Genomic DNA, 23,872 nt, shown 5'->3' with positions numbered 1-23,872 from the left:
AAAATCCTATCTACGGACGGACGGACGGACAAGTTCATTCTAGGATACCGGGGAAGGGAGATGTAGGAAAAGATGACTTGCCAATAATGTATTACGCCAATCAGTATGTATGTAGTGCGCAATAGACAAAATGATTTTAAATAGATTCTGGTTAAAATGACACCGAAATACACAGGAATTGTAGATAACTAAGGATTGGAAACAAAATTAAATTAAAAAGCTTGAGCGGTGTCTTTGATATGGAATTTGTATCCTATAAAATAACTCAATATTCACAAAACCATTCTTTTTAGAGAACTTTAATTATTTCAACACTAATACATTCCGAACCTTGTGTACTTTCAAATTATTAAAAGCATCGTTATTTTATTGCAGTTCATTTCACAACTATCAATTAAATACACATGCCCATCCACTTGATAACGTCTAATACATACACAGTGAGTTATCACAATCATTGACTGGGATTTTACGTAGAGCTGTTCACAATAAATGCTCTGATTAAAAGAGTGTCGTTTCTAATGTAGGATGAACTATCTAGGATACTGAGAGGCAGAAATTCCATGTATCCAAATCCTTTATGATTCCTTGGGGTCACAGGTTTCTGGAAAGCAGCTAAATGCGGCTTTGATACAAGAGTTTCTATGACATGATGCCTTTGCTCGCACACTGGGTTCTGGTCTAACACTGTGAGTACGATACGACCGCTGAAAGGCCATTCTAGAATGTCATCATATTCTCCTTGCATGAAATGAATGAACACGGAAAGATGTGTTCCCCTTGCACTGTCTACGCCATTAAGGTTCACGCGTATGCACAGCTTGTATCCGTAAAAGTTGGAATAGAAAGGAGGACTGTGAATTGCGGTTGTGTCCCCGTGTTCGGCTTCTCTTCTAAACTTTGAATAGTTCTTTATCTTCCAGAGGTACGTCCCGTTGCATGTCCTACCTTCAATGTCTGCAATATTATTTTCCAAAATTTTAACTTTTGATCTTAAATCTCTATTAGTCCGTTCTAGAATGTCATTTTTCTGTTGAATCTCGACTAACGATTGTTCGTGCCTAGCCAGACTCTCATCCTGTGTTGCATTCTGACATTTAAGTGACTGGAATTCAAAATCCTGGTGAAGAGGTACTTTAGGTGCGCCTTCAAGGTCTACACCCTGAATGTTATTAGATGTCATACTGACAGTAGACATGACTTGGGTTCTACCGCTAGCAATCCGTTCATCGTCTCTTCTAATTATCACCTCGCCTGATCTACTGGTTGAAGAGTCAGACGATCCGTGGCTCAACATGTTGTCAGAACTAAACTGTTGCCTCAGTCTATGCGGTAAATGAGGCGGTTGCTGTCCCAACTGGGGTCCAAACACCATGCTGGCTTGAAGCAAACCTGATAAAGCGTTGAGTGAGGAACACTGTTGTTCTCCCTCTTCCCCTTGGCCACTCTGACTGGAGGACTGTCGCGAAGTATCATTTAAAGTACCTGGTTTGAACTGAAGTAATCGTACCAGAGAAACAATTGTTGTACACATTTGCTGCATGTGATCATGCTGGCACTGCTGCATGTGTTTCGCCATCGATTGTCTCTCAACCTAAAAGGAAACCAAACGTCCTTGTTAATTTTTCTTTCACACCGGAAACAATATAGGGAACTCATCCCGAGTCTATATGTACAATATAAATATATATCATAGAAAATACATATATATAATTTCGTCAGGAATACCTGAATAGAGAGGAGGGAACCAAAAGAAAACTTACACCATAGAAAATCGCATTGCTTACAGTTTCTTGCTAATTAGCAGTGAGAATTAATTACACACAATTATCAGTCCCTGAACAAAACAAGAAACTAATTTCAAAAAAGACTTGCATCTACAATTACATGTATTACCAAAATTTACAACACCTCATATCTCTTCGGTACATGCGTAATAACTGTTCACAACAACTCTGATCGACAATACGGTCAAAATTCAAACTGATAATGTATTTCGTACATCCATAAAAACAATGGAGTTGTACTTCCTAATTTTATGATCGATTAATTAGTTTAAGCAATAGTCTTATTAAAAATTCAACAATCTAACACAAACATATAATACATATGGGATTAGAAAACAAGCTTAAAGCTTTGTTCTTATCCATGAATTAGATATATGATGCCCAAACACGTACCGTTTCCTTACATCCAAGCTCTTTAAAATCACAATCTATGATCGCTTTCGGACAGTCATTATTAAGGTGTCGTTGGAGCTGCAATAAACATAACCGCCATGATAAAACATCAAATAAATGTTTATGTTGAAAAAATATACAATATAGCAAGTTTTATCGCGTGTCGAAATCCCCTTTGTTTGAGCTTTATACGTGTTTTACCAATAACAGACAATATTTTCTATAATTTTCGTGTTGTATGATTGCGTTGGTTTCCTTGTGTTATTATTCACTTACACGCCAATCATGACCTGACATACGCGTAGCGCGATCCAGATTAAGGTCTCTATCAATATCAGTGTTTTTGATATCGTCCTTCCATTATTTGGTTTGTTTTGAAGACTTGCGGACTGACCATCAGAGCGGTGGATCAGAAGATCGAAGTCAGACGTATGTTTTATCATTAAGCTACACCTGCACGTGCTTAAAACACCACAAAATGAATAACGCATGCTCAAAATACCTGCAAGGTTTCTTACCATTTCCTAATCGGGGATGTAAATCTAAGGATGCGGGTTTGGTATATTTTGATACGTAAATCAACCAGTTCTGTATTTAAAGATTTCTTTTATACCTTAGTTATGAATATAAGAAAACCCCACAGGGGATGATAACATTGATATTGAGGAAGTTTTAACTGTATATGAAAAACACAAAGGTAAATTTTAACAGTTTTCCGTAATACTTCGTTACAGTCTCTGTATCTTTAATTCGTTTCGCTGTTTTTGTTATAGCTATATAATGCTGAATAAGCTTTGTCCCCCATTTTTCATTAAGAGCATAGAAGCAATGAATCCGATTTTATAATGATCCTCAGACAATCAAAAATTCCGATTTACGATTCTGTGGCATTATCAATAAGAATAAATAAATATCACAACAAAGTTGGAAGTATAATAAACATGTTAGGAAATAATAAAGAATAAATAACATACCTGTTCTCGAATCAATCCTTCATTTCCACAAAACTGACATTGAACGCTTGAAAGGGGACACGTATCCATATGCTCCTAAAGTAAGCAAAGACATCTACTTTAATAAACCGTAACGAAACAGTATACAACACAACGGAGTTCAAAAGGATAACAGATTACATGACACTTTCAATTTGAAAGTAAGGACACGTTTTTAAAATAAACTACACATTATACATACAGTAATTGTTTTGCATTTCCCTATATACATTATATACACAGTAAATTTTCAGTTCGTACTCATACGGCATGAGAGTGGCCAAAATTATACTGATGAAATACATCTTTCATCATCACAAGGACTTCAGACACTTAACTACATGTTGTCTATTTTATGCTTTTCATGTCGACGATATCGCGCTCATATTATCTGCACTAATTTTCGCTTCTGTATATTGTTAATAACTAATTCCTACTGATGCGCGGATAAATCGTTGCGCTAACTTGGCAAAAAAAAAAAGAAGAAGAGATAAATGCTAAGGTTTAATTGTACTGAATAAGTGCGTTCAAAGTATATCTATGTATACATGTATTCGAAAAATGAAGGTCATTACTTTTGCAACAGAATTGTTCTCAATACAATCCTTTGCATTACAATCGTTCTCCATGCAATTGTTCTCCTTACAATCGTTCTCCATACAAATGTTCGCCTTACAACCGTTCTCCTTACAATCGTTGACCTTACAATCGTTCTCCTTACAATCGTTCTCAATACAATCGTTCTCCTTACAATCGTTGACCTTACAATCGTTCTCCTTACAATCGTTCTCAATACAATCGTTCTCCTTACAATCGTTGACCTTACAATCGTTCTCCATACAATCGTTCTCCTTACAATCGTTGACCTTACAATCGTTCTCCTTACAATCGTTCTCCTTACAATCGTTGACCTTACAATCGTTCTCCTTACAATTGTTCTCCTCGCAATCGTTCTCCTTACAATCGTTCTCAATACAATCGTTCTCCTTACAATCGTTCTCCTCACAATCGTTGACCTTACAATCGTTCTCCATACAATCGTTCTCCTCACAATCGTTGACCTTACAATCGTTCTCCTTACAATCGTTGACCTTACAATCGTTCTCAATACAATCGTTCTCCTTACAATCGTTCTCCTCACAATCGTTCTCCGTGCAATCGTTCTCCTCACAATCGTTGACCTTACAATCGTTCTCCTTAAAATCGTTGACCTTACAATCGTTCTCCATACAATCGTTCTCCTTACAATCGTTGACCTTACAATCGTTCTCCGTGCAATCGTTCTCCGTGCAATCGTTCTCCTCACAATCGTTGACCTTACAATCGTTCTCATTAAAATCGTTGACCTTACAATCGTTCTCCATACAATCGTTCTCCTTACAATCGTTCTCAATACAATCGTTCTCCTTACAATCGTTGACCTTACAATCGTTCTCCATACAATCGTTCTCCGTGCAATCGTTCTCCTTACAATCGTTGACCTTACAATCGTTCTCCTTACAATCGTTCTCAATACAATCGTTCTCCTTACAATCGTTGACCTTACAATCGTTCTCCTCACAATCGTTCTCCGTGCAATCGTTCTCCTCACAATCGTTGACCTTACAATCGTTCTCCTTAAAATCGTTGACCTTACAATCGTTCTCCATACAATCGTTCTCCTTACAATCGTTGACCTTACAATCGTTCTCCGTGCAATCGTTCTCCTCACAATCGTTGACCTTACAATCGTTCTCCTTAAAATCGTTGACCTTACAATCGGTCTCCATACAATCATTCTCCTTACAATCGTTGACCTTACAATCGTTCTCCTTACAATCGTTCTCAATACAATCGTTCTCCGTGCAATCGTTCTCCTCACAATCGTTGACCTTACAATCGTTCTGCTTAAAATCGTTGACCTTACAATCGTTCTCCATACAATCGTTCTCCTTAAAATCGTTGACCTTACAATTGTTCTCAATACAATCGTTCTCCTTACAATCGTTGACCTTACAATCGTTCTCAATACAATCGTTCTCCTTACAATCGTTCTCCATACAATCGTTCTCCGTGCAATCGTTCTCCTCACAATCGTTGACCTTACAATCGTTCTGCTTAAAATCGTTGACCTTACAATCGTTCTCCATACAATCGTTCTCCTTACAATCGTTGACCTTACAATCGTTCTCCTCACAATCGTTCTCCGTGCAATCGTTCGCCTTACAACCGTTCTCCTTACAATTGTTCCCAATATAATCGTTGACCTTACAATCGTTCTCAATACAATCGTTCTCCTTACAATCGTTGACCTTACAATCGTTCTCCTTACAATCGTTCTCAATACAATCGTTCTCCGTGCAATCGTTCTCCTCACAATCGTTGACCTTACAATCGTTCTCCTTAAAATCGTTGACCTTACAATCGTTCTCCATACAATCGTTCTCCTTACAATCGTTGACCTTACAATCGTTCTCCTTACAATCGTTCTCCTCACAATCGTTCTCCGTGCAATCGTTCTCCTCACAATCGTTGACCTTACAATCGTTCTCCATACAATCGTTCTCCTTACAATCGTTGACCTTACAGTCGTTCTCCGTGCAATCGTTCTCCGTGCAATCGTTCTCCTCACAATCGTTGACCTTACAATCGTTCTCCTTAAAATCGTTGACCTTACAATCGGTCTCCATACAATCGTTCTCCTTACAATCGTTCTCCTCACAATCGTTTTCCGTGCAATCGTTCTCCTTACAACCGTTCTCCTTACAATCGTTCTCCTTACAATCGTTGGCCTTACAATCGTTCTCCTTACAATCGTTCTCCTTACAACCGTTCTCCTCACAATCGTTTTCCTTACAGCTGTTTTTCGGCAATGAAACAACAATCGCACTACTTACCGCAGTCATTTGAATATTTTTTCGAAGCGGGATGGAAGTTAGTGTTATGGTTTTGTTGCACTATTAATGATCGATCGACACAAATGTTACACATAGTAATATGCACTGAACAATATCAGATATCTTATGATTCTTAAACTTTGGTGATATACAGCAAACTGTGACATTATACCTGTAAATGTTCTGCCTGTAACTCCGTGTGGCATGTGGGACATTTCACACGTCGTAAGTGGCAAACCTCCTCCAAATGATTGTTAAGGTCCTTCCGGAGCAGAATATCACCACATCGATTTGGACAGGGTATGAAAGCAAATTCACATATTTCCAAGTGTTTCTGAAAAAGAAATCAGAAGCTGAAATGTTAGCTTAATGGATCAAAAATAGAAAATCTTTATATGAATGTATTTACATAATTTGTACATTGTTTCGAATGTCGTCAAAAAACCCAAATTAGGTCAATGGTATGATATTTGAGAAACTGGGGAATCTCACTGATCTGATTTCGCAACATGTTCAGTAGGACACTTTAGAATTTATGTCCACATATTGTATCAGGAAATTATCATAATCTGTTGAATTGTGTAAAAAATGATAATGTTATCAATGTGTTGAATTACTTGCTAGCCTACTAGCAATGTCCGTATGTAACTGATTTTGTAATGATCATAACATTACCTGAAGTTGTTTCAGAACCACATGCGTATCACAGCCATCCTTGTGATTGGGACATTGTACTAATAAAGCTAGGATTTCTCGTTTGGCAAAATTATCCGGAAATATCTGACCTTCTCCCAAAGGCGCATTGTCAACTGGGCAGCGCGGTTCAGCTTCCGTTTCCCTGGCAACATTCAAGTCATGAACTGCTTATGTGTTTATGCCAATACAACATGACAAAAGAAACCTGACCTGCTGTATTCCGAGCTATGAACATGCGAATATATTTATAACAAAAACAAAAAATATTGCAAAAACCATCGTTAAACAGCCAACATTGATAAAGTAATGGAATTGTGGACTACTGAATCATAATACCCACTCCAGAAAGTTTGTACCAATCGTTGAATCGACATTTATATCACACTTTTGTGTCTATCAGCAAATAGAATATTTGCATGTTATCTGTTTCAACAAGTGTATTGGGGAATCCCCTCCCTTTTTCTCCTTTTTTTAAATAAATAAAATCAATATTGACCTTGACCAAATAGACTTGTCAAATCCATAATACGTTATCACAGTAGTAGTTTATCACCATTAATATTTCATGTATACAAAATACTTCCGCATTCTAATATCTTTGGACAAGGAAGAGATAAACAAATACTCGGTAAAACTACTAAATTTAGGAACGCATTTTTGGAAAATAAATGTAGGCGGAACATATAGTTAATAGGAATTCAAATTAGCGTTAATTAGCAGTAATTAGAAGTGATTACTATTAAGCACTTCCTGTACCTTTGTAGTGAATCTAACTTCTTGAAATGAAAAAAAAATGACAAAAAACTGCAATGAAGTGTGACTGACCAATGGTCTCTTACGTAACATCAACAAAGCTGGCAGTTCGTGAGAAGATATATTAGTGAAAACCTTGAAAATGTTATCAAAATAACAAATGTACGTCGTTTACCTTCCGCTATTTGTGATGGTGCAGTCTGATATTATCAATGGTTTCGTCTAGTATACTACTTAAACATCACAAACGTCGAGATAATTGATGAAGCATTTTTTTTTCTTAGAACAATCCACTCTGTCGTATAAACCGCATCAATTGCATGAAGATTTTTTTGTGTAAATATTTAGAGCTAGTATGAACCAGGAAGAATTTTTCTATTTGCGTTCTAATTTTCAACCAGGAAGTTACGATCAATTACATTACGTCTGGTCAGGTTTTATGCAGAGTAATAAATTAATATAACAACTGTATTAATGTGGATGGAAATATCTAACACTATAGCAGTTTCATAAACCGTATGTAAAAGAGCCATTTTAAATAAGACATGCAGTACTTGTTTTCAAACACTAATTGTGTGTCTCTATATTATTATAATTATTACATTCTGAACGGCCCGTCAACACATAGTCTCTATATCAGTCCGATGTATCAGACGGTGGTGTTTATAAACAATGCTTTTTTGGCTAATACGAAAAATATGTTATTTTTTTCTCTGTGTGTTTAAATCAGTGTTTGGATAGTCTTTGCTTGAGAAAGAGATTGGTGTATACGTTTTATCTAACACAAAGATAAGATTTAACATGTCTAGCAAATTAAAAATACAACAAGGTTAACATACCCAGCAATGACAAAACAATAACAGGGCTAACATACCCAGCAATGACAAAACAATAACAGGCCTAACATACCCAGCAACGACAAAACAATAACAGGGCTAACATACCCAGCAACGACAAAACAATAACAGGCCTAACATACCCAGCAACGACAAAACAATAACAGGGCTAACATACCCAGCAACGACAAAACAACAGGGCTAACATACCCAGCAACGACAAAACAATAACAGGGCTAACATACCCGGCAACGACAAAACAATAACAGGGCTAACATAGCCAGCAACGACAAAACAATAACAGGGCTAACATACCCAGCACCGACAAAATAATAACAGGCCTAACATACCAAGCAACGACAAAACAATAACAGGCCTAACATACCCAGCAACGACAAAACAATAACAGGGCTAACATAGCCAGCAACGACAAAACAATAACAGGGCTAACATAGCCAGCAACGACAAAACAATAACAGGGCTAACATACCCAGCACCGACAAAATAATAACAGGCCTAACATACCCAGCAATGACAAAACAATAACAGGGCTAACATACCCAGCAATGACAAAACAATAGCAGGGCTAACATACCCAGCAACGACAAAACAATAACAGGGCTAACATAGCCAGCAACGACAAAACAATAACAGGGCTAACATACCCAGCAACGACAAAACAATAACAGGCCTAACATACCCAGCAACGACAAAACAATAACAGGGCTAACATACCCAGCAACGACAAAACAACAGGGCTAACATACCCAGCAACGACAAAACAATAACAGGGCTAACATACCCGGCAACGACAAAACAATAACAGGGCTAACATAGCCAGCAACGACAAAACAATAACAGGGCTAACATACCCAGCACCGACAAAATAATAACAGGCCTAACATACCAAGCAACGACAAAACAATAACAGGCCTAACATACCCAGCAACGACAAAACAATAACAGGGCTAACATAGCCAGCAACGACAAAACAATAACAGGGCTAACATAGCCAGCAACGACAAAACAATAACAGGGCTAACATACCCAGCACCGACAAAATAATAACAGGCCTAACATACCCAGCAATGACAAAACAATAACAGGGCTAACATACCCAGCAATGACAAAACAATAGCAGGGCTAACATACCCAGCAACGACAAAACAATAACAGGGCTAACATAGCCAGCAACGACAAAACAATAACAGGGCTAACATACCCAGCACCGACAAAATAATAACAGGCCTAACATACCCAGCAATGACAAAACAATAACAGGGCTAACATACCCAGCAATGACGATAAAACAATAGCAGGGCTAACATACCCAGCAACGACAAAACAATAACAGGCCTAACATACCCAGCAACGACAAAACAATAACAGGGCTAACATACCCAGTAACGACAAAACAATAACAGGGCTAACATACCCAGCAACGACAAAACAATAACAGGGCTAACATACCCAGCAACGATAAAACAATAACAGGGCTAACATACCCAGCAACAGCAATAAGACTTAATGACTCAAGGCCTCTAAAGACTGAAGGTTACGTTGATACAAAAGTAATACGTAGGCAACTTTGTTGTTTCTTTTGTGGCAACAATAGAAGTAACATAAGAACAACATAAGAAATCAGCCTATAATGCTATTTCTACCGAAATTAGCCAAACGTTTTAGAACACTATATATGTATATGTATAAGCACCTTCTTTTGTGACGTTATGATACATGTAACACCACAACAGTGCTGCATCATCACAAAAGATCTGCTACCCTCCTACTAAAAGCGGATTCTGTAACAGAACTGATGCATCGATAGCAACTATAACATGGCTATCATAAGATGAAAGATGGAGAAGTACTGAAGTGTTGTTTCAATGTAGTTTTGCGTATATAACACAGAAATCATGCTATTGGGATATTAGAGATATATTTTATATCTCCAGAACCTACAGAGGAATAAAATATCAATTCTTTTGATCAAAGCTTATGCTACGCATTCTTTGTCTTGTATTGTCAAATATACTGACTTTACATTATTACGTCATTGTTGCCTTGTAATTTTAATATTTCATAGAAAATTGATTGATCGGTAAATACATATGATAAATATATGTGTTTACCTCTGTATGACTGACCCTTATATTAGGTCGAATATTGCGAGACTGTGACCTAACTATAAAATGTCTTAAAACAACTGCATGAGGCATGTTATTTCTTTTTATACATGGAAATCAATTTATGGTTCAAATTTTTATTATAACACCTATTGCTCTTTAGATCAGGATCATTGGATCATTCTGAGGCGATATCTCCCAGTAGAATCTTGCTGATGATCACATCACCGAACACTCACTAGGAGGCCTGCCGCGCGGTATCAAAGCAATTTCAGTTAAGTATCTTACCCAAAGACAAAACCACAGCCGTACAAGCCGGTCCTGAAAACGACAATGAGATTTCAAAACACCAACCTTAGCCATCGCTTAATGCAGTTCTGGCAAAATCTGTGTCCGCACTCTGTCTGGTATGGATCTCTAAGTACTAACAGACAGATTGGACAGTCATATTTGTCTTCACGGGGTAGAACGAACTCAAAGTCGTAACCTTCCTCTCGCCGTTGATTAAACTGAAATCCAGAACTACATTCACTTCCACTTCCGGAGGCCATCGTGTGCATGTGCGAGAAATAGTTCTGTCGACCCGTGTGGTTAATATTTCGGTCATAACTGGTATCAGCGTTCACACCAGAAACGTTTTGTGACCAAGCAAGAGCAGTTGACGAATCATTTTGATCCCTTTCTTGTGAATTATTGACGTGAACGAGATCATCCATTAATTTTACATCATTCTGGAGGTACGGGAAGTTGGAACTCCTCGCTGTGAGCTGGAAAACGTCATTTTGGCTGCGTCTGTAATAGAGATCAATACAAGTTCAAACAAAATGATGAGAATATGTATGTTTTTTGGTATTTTAATACGAATGACATTTTTTGTCGTTTTAATGTAAGTTGTTACATTCCAGTTAACAAGTTTACTGTATTTACTGAAGAGCTGATGTCTGAATCTAAAAATAAAGACATGTTCCGTATATATAATGTGATAATAGTCACAATATGTAAACTATCTAACCCGTCTTGCCAATACCTTACGTGACTAGTATCCATATATAAATAACCCTGACGATCACATATAAAATAGAGGAATGCACGTCAACCAGGAAGATTGAATTCGTGGATAATAGTCAATTAGCATATAGTCCCTGAATGTAAACTTGCGAAAGGTATACCTATACATCTGAAACAGGATTTTCATCAGCAAGACCAAATGCTAGTGTTCATATAAAATCACTATAACATATTTACTCTAGATACCTGGATTTGTTGTCATCTTTTAATTGTTGAAAAAAATTACACAGTGCCAACATTTACTTGACGTTTTCTTGGAAAATTACGACAGACAGTACACCTTCGTAGTATGCTGAAGTTGAATTAGACCAATTTTGATTTTCATGAATCTCCTTAAGCTCTAGGGCTGAGGCATCACTAGTCATTTTTTAACAAAAAGTGGAAGAAAAGAAACCATTTTCTCAATACATAATTTAGACGATGACAATAAACATACAGCCATACAGATGTGGAATTAAGATTCGAGAAAAATCAAAATGTCGAGACACGTTTCATTATTGTAACTGTATCTACATTGGCAGTATAAATACTATTTGATACTCCACACAGAAAATCACATTAAAACAACCGTAGATAATATCAACAACAAACTCAAATTAAGCTTGGTGTATAACTTCAACAAGACTGATGATACATTAAAGAGATTTAACAAAAGAGTCTCATGGACGAGTGAGTCGAGTCGTTAAACACATTGTACTACCTAAAACTTTAGTACAGAACCAGGAAGTTGATTATATACCAGAATACTGCAGGGCCGAACAATATATGCCCGTCCAAAACTATTTTTGTAATAAGCCTTCATTTGAAGTTTCAAATTAATAAATGAAAAATTACTCAAGTTATTGAGGGGAAACATATTTTTCAAATCATTAATGTACCAAAGGCCATAACTCTGTAAATAATGGGCGAAAAATTTTGGTTATCGAACTTGACCTGGCTTTCATGGTAATAAACCTTCATGTGAAGTTTCCAATTAATCTGTAAAAATATTCAACCGATGTGCGGCCGGATTAAAACGGTACAGCAGGCTGTCCAGCACTTTTTGACAAAAAATTAGGGCTAATTTTAGGACAAATTTAGGGCTAAAATTAGGAATGTTGTAACTAGAATAGGGAGTATGAAAGCATTAAACTGACTTACCTTTGCAAATTTGACAAAATAGAAACTAATATACAATGCCTTAATTGCAGGAAAGGTGTCTTCCAGGGTTTCAGTGTCCCAGCTGCTGTTGGCTGTGACCTTAAGAATCACACCTCTGTCACTCAGTCACAACCAATAACAATCTGGGTACATAGATCCACTGGTCAACTGCCTTTCATGGTCTACCCTGAATTAGAACTACAGACTACATTAAAACACATTTTAAGTATGACATTTTCAGTAAATTGTAAGAAATATAAAAAAGTAGGAACTGAAGTGAAAAATTAGGGCTTTTTTAGGAATTCCCTTTGAATTTTCATTTTTTTTTTTTTTTAGGAATTTTAGCAAAACTGAAAAAAATTAGGATTTTTTTAGGAATTTTAGGGACGCTGGACAGCCTGAGTACAGTGATATATTTTTAATATGTTAATCAAATCCCATGACGTTACTCCCTGTGGTGCTCTTTTACACATATCAATCCACACATATTAATTAAGGTGCATCTCAAAACTACTGACTAGAACAATAAATTCGAATGTAAATCAGGTCATATCACCCATTTCTATCTCCAACTATATAAACGCCAAACCATACATGACTGTGGTTGTCAAATATTTGGTATTTAGGAAGTGCTTTAAAACTACGTACACGACTGATTATAGACCATTACGTGATCGAGTTGACTCTCTTACTCATCATTTACAAAACGGAAGTCTTTTGCGATAGAATAACACGGTAATACTACAGTGGAATAAACCTGATATGTGTATAGAAACGCAATACATTCAGTTAATCAATGCATTCACACAACAAATGCGAGGTGTTTGTGTAAAGCACTGCTACAGTACGCATAATGAACAGAGCAGACAAAAAAACGTAACAAGGATGTTATGATACATCCTGCTCTTTCGGTAATGAACCAATGAGATACAGCAATGTATATATAAAGAAGGAAACGATAGTACTACTTTTCATACGCCTTATCAACTACATCCCCTATGGAAAGTTATAAATGTGTGATTACATCGGTCCTTCCCTGATGCCAAATTTAGAAAGAGAAGATGAAACTTACTATATTAAGCTATAATGCTGACTAGTAATACATCGCAGAAAGTACACCAATGCTAGACAAGTAATATGAGACCAATCGAAACAAACAATACTTTTATTTAAGGCCACGCCTGTAGCAGGAATACTTTACACAAGAATATATGCATTAAGGTGAACAATTAGTAAAATTATATCAAAATATATCGGTCAACTCTACAGTTGGGTTCGCCCCAAAAGTAAAAGCGAAACAAACGACATCAAATATTACCTATCATGGTATAACACGATGAATATGACAATTTGATTCTGTAAACGTTGTATTATGTAACAAATTGTATAAGTGTCCATCCCTTAAGTTAACAAATAGAGAATATTTTTAAATAGAGAGAAAAAAAACAAAACAAATACAAAACCAAATAATTCATTCCAGTATTAAATCACCCCTAAATGCGAATGTAAACAAATGATAACCTACTACAACTACACTTTGTAACGTTATGTAACACAGTCTCCATCCAATCAGGAACCTTAAATTAGCGACAAGATTTACTGTTAACTTTGTGTACACTACTGAGTTCCCCAGGTTATGTCGACTGTGATTGGTTAGTTCAATTTTATCTTATCAACTTCCTCAAAATTATCACACATAAACCACTAAGATAGGCGACTCGAAAAGCGATCAATATACAATGCGTCCACGTTCAATACAAACGTAACTAGGTAAGCACACAGTATTGTGTAAAGGCACGTGTAACAATCAACTGGTACTGACAATGTTTTGTTCCTTCATTTTTTTAGCTCCCGTATAAGGTAATACCATATTTTGTCTTATTCAACACATATAAATTATAAAACATGACATAGATAATCTTTATAAAATAATAATATATTAATTTGTTTTTGTTCATTTCAAAAACGTAAAATTCACAATTTGTTTTTGTTCTGTCTGACAGCTTCCTATTGCTAACTTCTAAATAAGTTTTTCGATGTCTATTTTGCAAGTTACCTATACACATATTCAATAGAAGTATGTCATTATTTAACTCAGAATTATGAACATATACCGTATTAGTTCAGGATGATTTAACAAACGAAACGAAATGAACTGAAAAACTGTTTTTGACAACTGTTGTAAACAAATATTTCAAACATTACACTGTAACATAAGGTAACTCATCCGTTTACATCACCGTAATGAAAAATTCCAAATGTCACACATTATCGAGTAGGGATAGTTTGTCTTTTACACATTCAGAATTTAAAAATAAACTTTCACACACTTAAAACACATATGAAAATACATTTTACCTGTCCATAAAGCAGCTTCACTTTAACGGACCACTCTCGTTCCGTTGCTAAACTTCAACTGAGCTGAACCTAGAATGCGGAAGTTTAAAAACGGGGAACCACCTATAGAATCCCAAAATGCTGGCTTAAAGTCAAAAACTAACGTCGTGATTAAAAACACTCATGGGCTTTTAAGGTAATTTAAGTCCTAATATAATGTTATTTTTGTTGCAAACAGATTTCTGATAACAATATTGGTAAAGTTAGGATAATCTATAGAAACATAAGCAATTATCTGTAAAACATCGTTTTCTTAGATATTCCAATATCAAAAGGCAACAACAAGACAATACCAACACCTCAACATAACAATAATCCAAACACAAATACAATAAAACTCTTGCAAACTATGAACAAAAGATTTACACGGAGACTCTTGAAAAGATACACGGAGAATAAGACAAAGTGTTCAGAAGGAGTAAGAAAGCGTCTTCTGCTTCATCGATGACGCCCGCCATGATAATCTTGGTCAATTCAAGTAAGTAACCTCACGTTCTCAAATGAGAACTAGGTATACAACAACTGAACTAACAGGAACACTAACGAGCATCAAACATCCCCTACTACATATAGCACAAAAAAATCGAATGTTCCTCAATGAGATCACTATGACGACATTAAAACTTTCAATTAATTTTCATCAACTTGCATCTTTTGAAACCCAGTGTTACGAGTTTGTCTGTCAGTTTACGACATATCGTACGAAAATCGTGATAATGGGAACACCATAGTTCGGGATGCAGGTATATTGCTATCCAGAAATGGAAAAATCACAAAAGGAAAATAAAAACCATCACGCTTATCATACAACTTGGTGGAAAACTGTCCATGGCATTTAATTATAACAAAAGATAGAAATTAACGTCTGATGAAGAAGAGTCTTTCGTGTACTTGATTTCCAATATAAGTTATAATACAATTTAACAATCAATTAAGGAAAACGGTACCCCAGTTTTCTGAAATTCACAAGTTTGATAAATCTGTCCGTTTGATAAAGCATCTCTGGATTATTCCGTCAATGGAAGTTGTAATGCCCAATGTGCCTCGCATTTCAGGCCCCATGTGTGGGGCCACATCTGTATGCCCATACAATCAAATTGTTCATAAGATCTATATCCAAGATTAAATTGCTTTTCACAAAAACGAAATAAACATCCCCAAGAATGTCATTTTACTGCATAAACTGTAGAACAGTTACAATCCCATCCTCCAGAAAGAACCGAGGACCAGATAAATCACCTTGTGACATTTACCTCCATAGTTCTTTTATATTCTGTAGTATTTCGGTTCATGAAGATTATTTTGATTCACGTTTAAGGAAATTCCCCTATTTCAGCACCTTCCTTAAGTACCCAGGGTTGGAGCCCGCATCTTGGCTTGCATACCAATACACTACTAACTGATGACCATAATACTGAGCAAGAGCAAATGAATTAATATCATCCATTGTGTTATTTTCCGAAGTAAGATTTATCCTCTCCGTAGCAGGAAACGGAAAAAATCATGGAAGAGAAAAATTTATTTATTAATAAAGGTATATCAAGTGTGAATGTATCCAAGAAATACACAAGACGATATGGTGTGTTTGTGATGGTGTAAAAGCGGTTGAAATTCATTCTTTGTAAAACATTCCTCAATTTACAATCGTTGCCGAAAGTTGGAAAATAACAAAGAGGATCAGTGAGAGGTCCGTATTGTACACCTAAGGCATCTTAGTTTATGTGGACAAACTAATTTGTCGACAATTCAAAAGTAATATTTCAGGCATAAATCGGGACCGACTTGAAAATATTAATACAGGATTCGAAAGGTTTGGTCGAAGCTCGTCAGAATGTAAAATATAATCAGTTGATCCACTCTTATTTCATATACAAACAATCCTGGTTCAACTGGTCAAATCAAAAAATAAAACCGCCCCATATTCTAATATTTGATATGACGCCTGATAGTACTTAATCTGTAAACAACTTTGCTCCAGCTTTACATTTTCTGTTTATGCCGAGTGTAAATATTAGTCATGTGTTTATTCGTGGTGTCCTGCGAAACTTCGTATAACATCGATTTTGGACTTACCACTATCATTTTTCTTTTTAATACACATCACTCAGTTTAAGAATGATTTAATTTCTCGTTGTATAATTTTCACGTAGAAGTTTTTCTCGGAAACTTCCTGAATCACGTTAATTTGCCAAATGATACTATCTTGGAACAGCGTGTTCAGTAATTCATATTGGTAAGCAAGCCGACTTTACTTAAGTTATATTTTGCATATAATAGCGATTAACACGTGAGCATTTAGTAGCAATCATAATTAAACGTTCAAGGAAAGAACAAAGGGATGCACCAATCTTTCTCAGTTATTTTGTCCATATAAGGAATGGAAAAAATCGGAAGATGGTGTTATTTGGTCTTATCGATACAAAAGAAAAAAAATGAGTTAGGATCATATGATTTCGAACTGAACACCAGAGAGAATCAGTCAAATTTAATGTTACCTGCAACGTTAGTTAACTTACACTATCACTTCAAAGATATTGTTTGACTATATCACTAAATTCCTTTTAAACCTTAAGTGCGCTTTTGTTCTCTTTGACCGGAAGGTCTCTGTCAAATATCAAATGTGCAAGTTTTACCTTCGCGCTGAAATAAGTTCGTATTTATTATGGATTTGAAATTTTTAATGCCAATTATTTAATATTTTCTGAAAAAAAAATCATTAGTTAACAAATGCATCTTAAGTATTTTGAATTCCTCAGGAAGGTTTTGTGTAAACACCAACTGTTGATTAATGCTACTAGTTGCACCCTCGATGTTTTACTAACGCCACAGACGTGCAATGCACAATCGGTAAACTGGCAGTATTGCCTTGCACAGAAGAAAACGTGATTTGGGTATGTAATAATATCGGGTTATAAAAAAGTAAAAAGAAAACGTAACATTAAAAAATTATACTTCCTGAAATCACTTTCAATTACGCTCGCCTTATTCAGATAAGCTAATGAGTCTAACAAAGGGGCACAACTCTTCAAAGCACAATATTTAGATGAGTTAATATTTGATAGCTAACTTTAATCCATAAATCGATTAATTTTTTTAATTTAGTGCCAATACTATGACTCTTTGATAACGTGAAAAACATAGATCCCATTCTTATTTATTCTGAAACCGGTGATTCTTACCATTCCGGACACCGGAACACGTTCTTACTCCTGTAAATTCTATTTTTGAGATTCTACCTTTCTTGTTTAATCCATTTTGAGTTACAATAAGGATTTATATATTAGATTATCCTAACGTTTTCGTTTTTTTTTTTTTTTTTTTGTTTCCTGCAATTTCACACATTGAAGTCTCAGAGTGGTTTTGTAAATAATTTGGAAACTTTTTTGTCAGTGCCTGTACAGTAACCATTATCATAAACATCGAAACTGGTCTTATATGTGAATTGCTTAATTAGATTATAAACATAAACACTTCAATAGTAACAAGCTTCAAGCCACTAACAAAGACCTTAAGAATGTTAATTCAATGGAAAGAACTCTGTGCCGGTTACGTCATGTGAGGCAACCAATGGGTTTTTCTCTCCAAGAATCTGGACTTTTGAATGTGTACACTGTGATAAGTGATAATATATACAAAGACTGATCTGATGTCTACATTGTAATACTTGTTTTTACTTATCGTAGAATCTAAATCAAATTTAAGAGAACAATAAAAAATCTACACTGGAATTTGATCATTATCTCTATCAGTAGTTTTAAAGAGCTTATAAAAGCTATGATCTTTATGGATACTACTGTTCATGGAACAAAATGTGGTTTTTTATAAACAAAGACTGCATATAAATAGTCAAACCATTTAAAACTTTACATTTTATAAATTACACCAAGTTTGTTTAAATAATTTCTTAATGCAAACTGCAAAAATATACACAATATTTCAACTGAAATATAAGTGAACTAAACTATTTAATGACACAATTAAGTAACTAATTGCAGATGTTCAGGTAAAATGTCAGGACATAATTAAAGGTAAGTGCAACACAGCTAAAAAGCATCAATATATTATATCACAACAAACACTTAATTACACTTGTAGAATTTCACATTCAATATAAGCTGTCTGGGTATTTCATTTGGCTTAATTACTATGAAAAATAATAACCAAACATTGTGTACAAGCTTGACAAACAGAGGCTTGTGTCCCATGACCTAGTACATTTGTAAATTGGGGAGTGTAGTAATTAATTTCTAGTTTGAGGCTTAAATTAAATCTGTGTCATTAACATCCATGTATGACGAAATGCCTTGTATCTACATGGATTAGATTAAGTAATAAACAAAGAATTTGACCCTTTCTAAAAAGGAATTTATCCCACATCCTTCTGAAGGAGATGACGGAACTCACTAACTATATAGCTAAATTAGGACACAGACATGTCGTTGTATAAAGATTTCCATTGTTTTTTTCAATAATGTTTATAAACATTTAAGTTTAACAGCCAACTGATCCTGTGAAGATTGTTTCCTGTCACTGTCCTGAGGCCTGTAATACTGATAATACAATGAAATTTATGGCATGAATTTATACAAAAAAAAAAGCTGAAAACTCGCACCAGTGACATTATCACTATTTAAATGTCTCACAAGAATAAATGGTTTGGTAATTCAGAGTGTATCATATTAACTGTCATTACATAATATAGCTTACCAGATACAATCAACTCCTAGGCAGCTAGATCTTCTATGCAGTGGGACGTATGTACTTTTCTGAAAAATGACAATAAAATATGAGTTAATGTAACAAAATTTCACAAATGTAGGCAGCATGTTTTCTGCAACATATGGGAGGTAACTGCTTTTTCTTTTCTATATCATCCAAAAGTTTATGTCAAAGCTGATGATATTTTACCAAACCCTTCAAATTGGTTCAAAAACACTAGATAATTAGTTTTATTTGTTTTAAGAATTCAGTAATAATCTTCCTGTAACATATCCCACTGTCATATTTCAGCACATCATAACACCCCATATGTCTAAGCTTCACTAAGATATGACTTTCACGACAAAATCTGGATCTCTTAAGATTCAAAGGTCAGTTTCTTCATCACAACAAAAAACAGCCATTTGAAATATATTATTTTCTGATAAATGTAACAGAATATATACAAAAATGTCTTGGAGTTATGATTGTTTGTTTTAATGTTAGTCAATCTCACACAAGTTTTTTGTTTTAATGCAGGATTTTTTTTATTCTAAATGAATATGATGCATGAGAAAAATAACAATGTATTGTATTTTTAATTCAGGTTTAAGACATTAAATTTATGCATATTTATTACCAGGAATGATGATGATGGATTTATTAATATTTTTATCAGATATATGTTGATATAAAGTCACCAAAGATATCGTCTAGGAAAAATACAATAGTGATATCATCAAAAAATGGGTATTTCCATACTAACGCACTGCATACATAATGTATTTGCTAGATATAATACAGTGATATGCTTCACCACATTTGCTGCAGTTTCTGGTGAAAAACCAGTGCTATGTGCATGTTACTGTCAATAAGTCAACCTCCCTGCATACACAGCCAGAGCTACATGTTGAGTGATATATTGGGTACCACTTCCTCGGCTAAATGAAAGATAATTATGATATACACTAAGTGACGTCATATGATAGGCGACAGCTGGACAATAAGTCAATCTGGGGCAGTGTAGTATGTTTATGGCTTGCCTGTGTTATACCAGTATTGCAGGTGATAATAAATTAAAAAAATTTAGGGGACACAGGGTCCATGTCAGTATGGGAGGGACAAAAAATAGTTTCAAGAGTCAAGAGATGTCTAGGCTATATATATATTCAATACTTTCAAAATTGACTTCTTATCTTAAAGAAGCTGGAATCATTGTAAGATTTTCCCTACCAAATAAATATACAGGTAATCTGAAATGATTTTGCAATTAATAAACTTAAATAGCGATCATTTTATCCTAAACTATAACCAGGCCTTATTGAACACAAGCAATCTCTCATGACAGCAAGATCTTTGTTTTATCAGAATATGAAAATTTTCACTAAAGTCTTGTTTATTTCCAGAAATATTACTTGATTAACAATTTTACAGGTAATTAGATAAATCACACCATATTTTGACATAATACATTGATGAATTAAACAAGATCTTTTGTAAACTTCCACCATGTAAGCATTTTCGAAAATGTTTTAAAACTCCCTGTAAATAACAAATCAAAAATATAAAATCTATTTGTGCGAAATTTAAGAGTCTTCAAACTCTTGGTCATGGCCATCATTTCTAAAATGAATTTTAAAATGTTCACTATATCTTACCAGTCACCGGTCAAGTGCAAGATAACTAGACTTGAAAGCCTAATGACATACATTTTATACACATAACCCTGTGACCGAGCTATTTAATGTTCAAGTGGGTTAAGGTAATTAGTGGTGACAAACTTTGATAAACATTGCATTATTTACACCCAAATTTTATACATGCTTTTTCCTTCATAAACTTGGAAAAAGATAATTATTTTCTTAAAATTTGCAGAATATTCCTGCAAAATGACAGACTATTTATCTAAGGGAAATGGTCTGTAATCAGCTGTAAAACAAGAAACCTAATCACTCACCTCCTCATAGGTAGCAAAGAGACAACTTTATTTTAGTTAATTTCGGCAATGTTCAAGATTGCCATACAAGCATTACCCATTTTTTCTTTCTTATAACAGAAAAAAGATATCTGCAGATTCAATCACAATACACCACCACAATCATTTAAAAGAAAAAAAAATATGCTTGGAAGATCCATAATGGATGACGCATCCCCGCATCTGCCTTGTGTCCCTTCAGGCAGGTGAGCTAAAACATGAGTCTTCATAGGTCTGTGACTTTTGTTGATTGAGATAAAGTTTAGATATTATATATAACTATAGATGTTTTAATTTTTTTTCAAAATTGTTTGAAAATTTTTCTCATATCTAACTCTTGTCAACTTTTCATATTTGTGGTCAATTTAACAAACTTCAATCAACCAAATTTCAGCAATATTTGGAACAAACAAAAGGGTATACAATTTCAAATGAATTTCATAGGAGGAGAAGAGGATTACTAAAGGGCTAATGCTTAATGCATACAATTTGTACCTGGTTGGATATGTAATAGTCAGATGATCATCAACAAATTGTTGCTGATTTGTTTAACATATTCTTTCATTGATTATAAGATAAGCCAGGTATTTCATGTTGCTCATGCGTGGAATACTAAGGACTATACTTGGACACCGACCATTTAATAGTTACTGGTAACTAAATGAACAAATTCTTGCCCCATCCACAAGTTGTTCATAACCCTTAAAAATCAAAGCTTACTGGTTATTTCAAATAGCCATAGAAGAAAGCGACCTTATAATCAATTCTATTGTATAATTATCACATCTGTATGTATTTAGATGGTGTTCTATGCTATGTCTGTATTGTACAGTTATCACATCTGTATATATTTAGATGGTGTTCTATGCTATGTCTATATTGTACAGTTAACACACCTGTATATATTTAGATGGTGTTCTATGCTATGTTTGTATTGTAAAGTTATCACACCTGTATATATCTAGATGGTGTTCCAAGTTATGCTTGACTAAATTATTGACTAAATTAGATCTAAAAATTGATTTTGAACTGTTTAAGTACTACACAAAGTCACATAATATCAGATGATTCTAGCATTTCCAAGATTAAAGCAAGTCACACCTATGACCTATATCAGGTTGACCTTATGAAATCATCTGAGTTGGCTATACTGCTTACTGCATTAAAATCTCATCCTGTTTGCCATGCCACTTGAAATGATGTCACTTTAACCAATCTTTCACATTTATGTATATATGTATATTCTTACTGACTCTACTGGATTGTTTTGGTCTAGCAGCTCAGTCAGTAGGTAAGGTATAAGTCTTGAAGGCCATATATTCTGGGATTGGCTTTTGTTAATGATGTAGGAACCCAGGCCAGATCTTAATCTTGGTAAAAAAAATTGTTGCTGTTACAATGGTATACTTCTGAACAAGTTCTTTCTACATGGGAGAGAACATAACCCTTGCAAAATTTCATTCACTTAGCTACGGAAATATGTATTTCACAAAAGCAGTATAGAACTCAGTCTTGTCAAGCTATGGTCCGAATCCTGACATTAATCCTTACCATAGTCAATGACAAATAATGAGCTGTAGATGTCACACCGTTACTCCACCAGGGTTTTCACATACAGCTCTCTAACCCAAAAATACCTTGATATGAAAAGTTCAAGGATGTGAATAATTGGAAGAAGTAACACAGGAATCTATCCATGTATGGCGTATTCATACAGATAAAAAAGTGACTGGTCATGAATACAACCGAAAGTAGGACCCCGCCTCTTCAGCAAATTTAGGACCGTCATTGAATTAATAATTTACTCTACCGTTATCAATCCAGATCCCAAACCCATTATTTTGTTATGACCATTTTAAGTAATTGTGTGAATATCATATCATATAGAAAATAACGAATACACGTGCGATATATCTCAATGACACACGCTGATGAAAAAATGGTGTGTTAACTTCGTGTACAATTCCATTGCAAATATCAAACATAATAGATTCGTTCACAGAGTAATTCTACATATTGATACAAATATAAGTCACTTTACGTAAAATGGGTTTTACCTCAACGTGAAAAAAACATTCCAGACATGCCTACTTCCTTCTATCTTGGCAAGGGATATCTGATCCAAGCTTCCTGTT

General features: G+C 35.0%; 1 protein-coding gene across 1 annotated transcript; it reads right to left on the bottom strand.

Annotated features, from left to right (window-relative positions):
* Positions 1-283: 283 nt before the first annotated feature.
* On the bottom strand, positions 284-23,872 carry LOC132555785 (TNF receptor-associated factor 6-like). Its single transcript, XM_060220148.1, has 8 exons — positions 23,795-23,872; positions 19,772-19,830; positions 10,814-11,251; positions 6,724-6,886; positions 6,221-6,382; positions 3,155-3,229; positions 2,181-2,258; positions 284-1,594 (listed from the first exon to the last, which is right to left on the bottom strand). The coding sequence occupies exons 3-8, from the start codon at positions 11,173-11,175 to the stop codon at positions 470-472; spliced, it is 1,965 nt and encodes a 654-aa protein (XP_060076131.1). The 5' UTR covers positions 11,176-11,251; positions 19,772-19,830; positions 23,795-23,872; the 3' UTR covers positions 284-469.

This window comes from Ylistrum balloti, unplaced genomic scaffold (assembly GCF_031769215.1).
Source record: "Ylistrum balloti isolate Yb309-2 unplaced genomic scaffold, AGI_CSIRO_Ybal_v1 Utg370516, whole genome shotgun sequence".
Classification (NCBI taxonomy): Eukaryota; Metazoa; Mollusca; class Bivalvia; order Pectinida; family Pectinidae; genus Ylistrum; species Ylistrum balloti.
The sequence above is the reverse complement of the archived record's forward strand: the minus strand, read 5'-3'. Positions and strand labels throughout refer to the sequence as shown.

Coding starts and splice junctions, on each gene's coding strand:
- LOC132555785 (XM_060220148.1), bottom strand. CDS start 11,175: ATGGATGATCTCGTTCACGTCAATAATTCACAAGAAAGGGATCAAAAT. Junction 6,383..6,723: donor TGGTTCTGAAACAACTTCAG/GTAATGTTATGA, acceptor TTTCTTTTTCAG/AAACACTTGGAAATATGTGA. Junction 3,230..6,220: donor TACAGGCAGAACATTTACAG/GTATAATGTCAC, acceptor TGCTTACTTTAG/GAGCATATGGATACGTGTCC.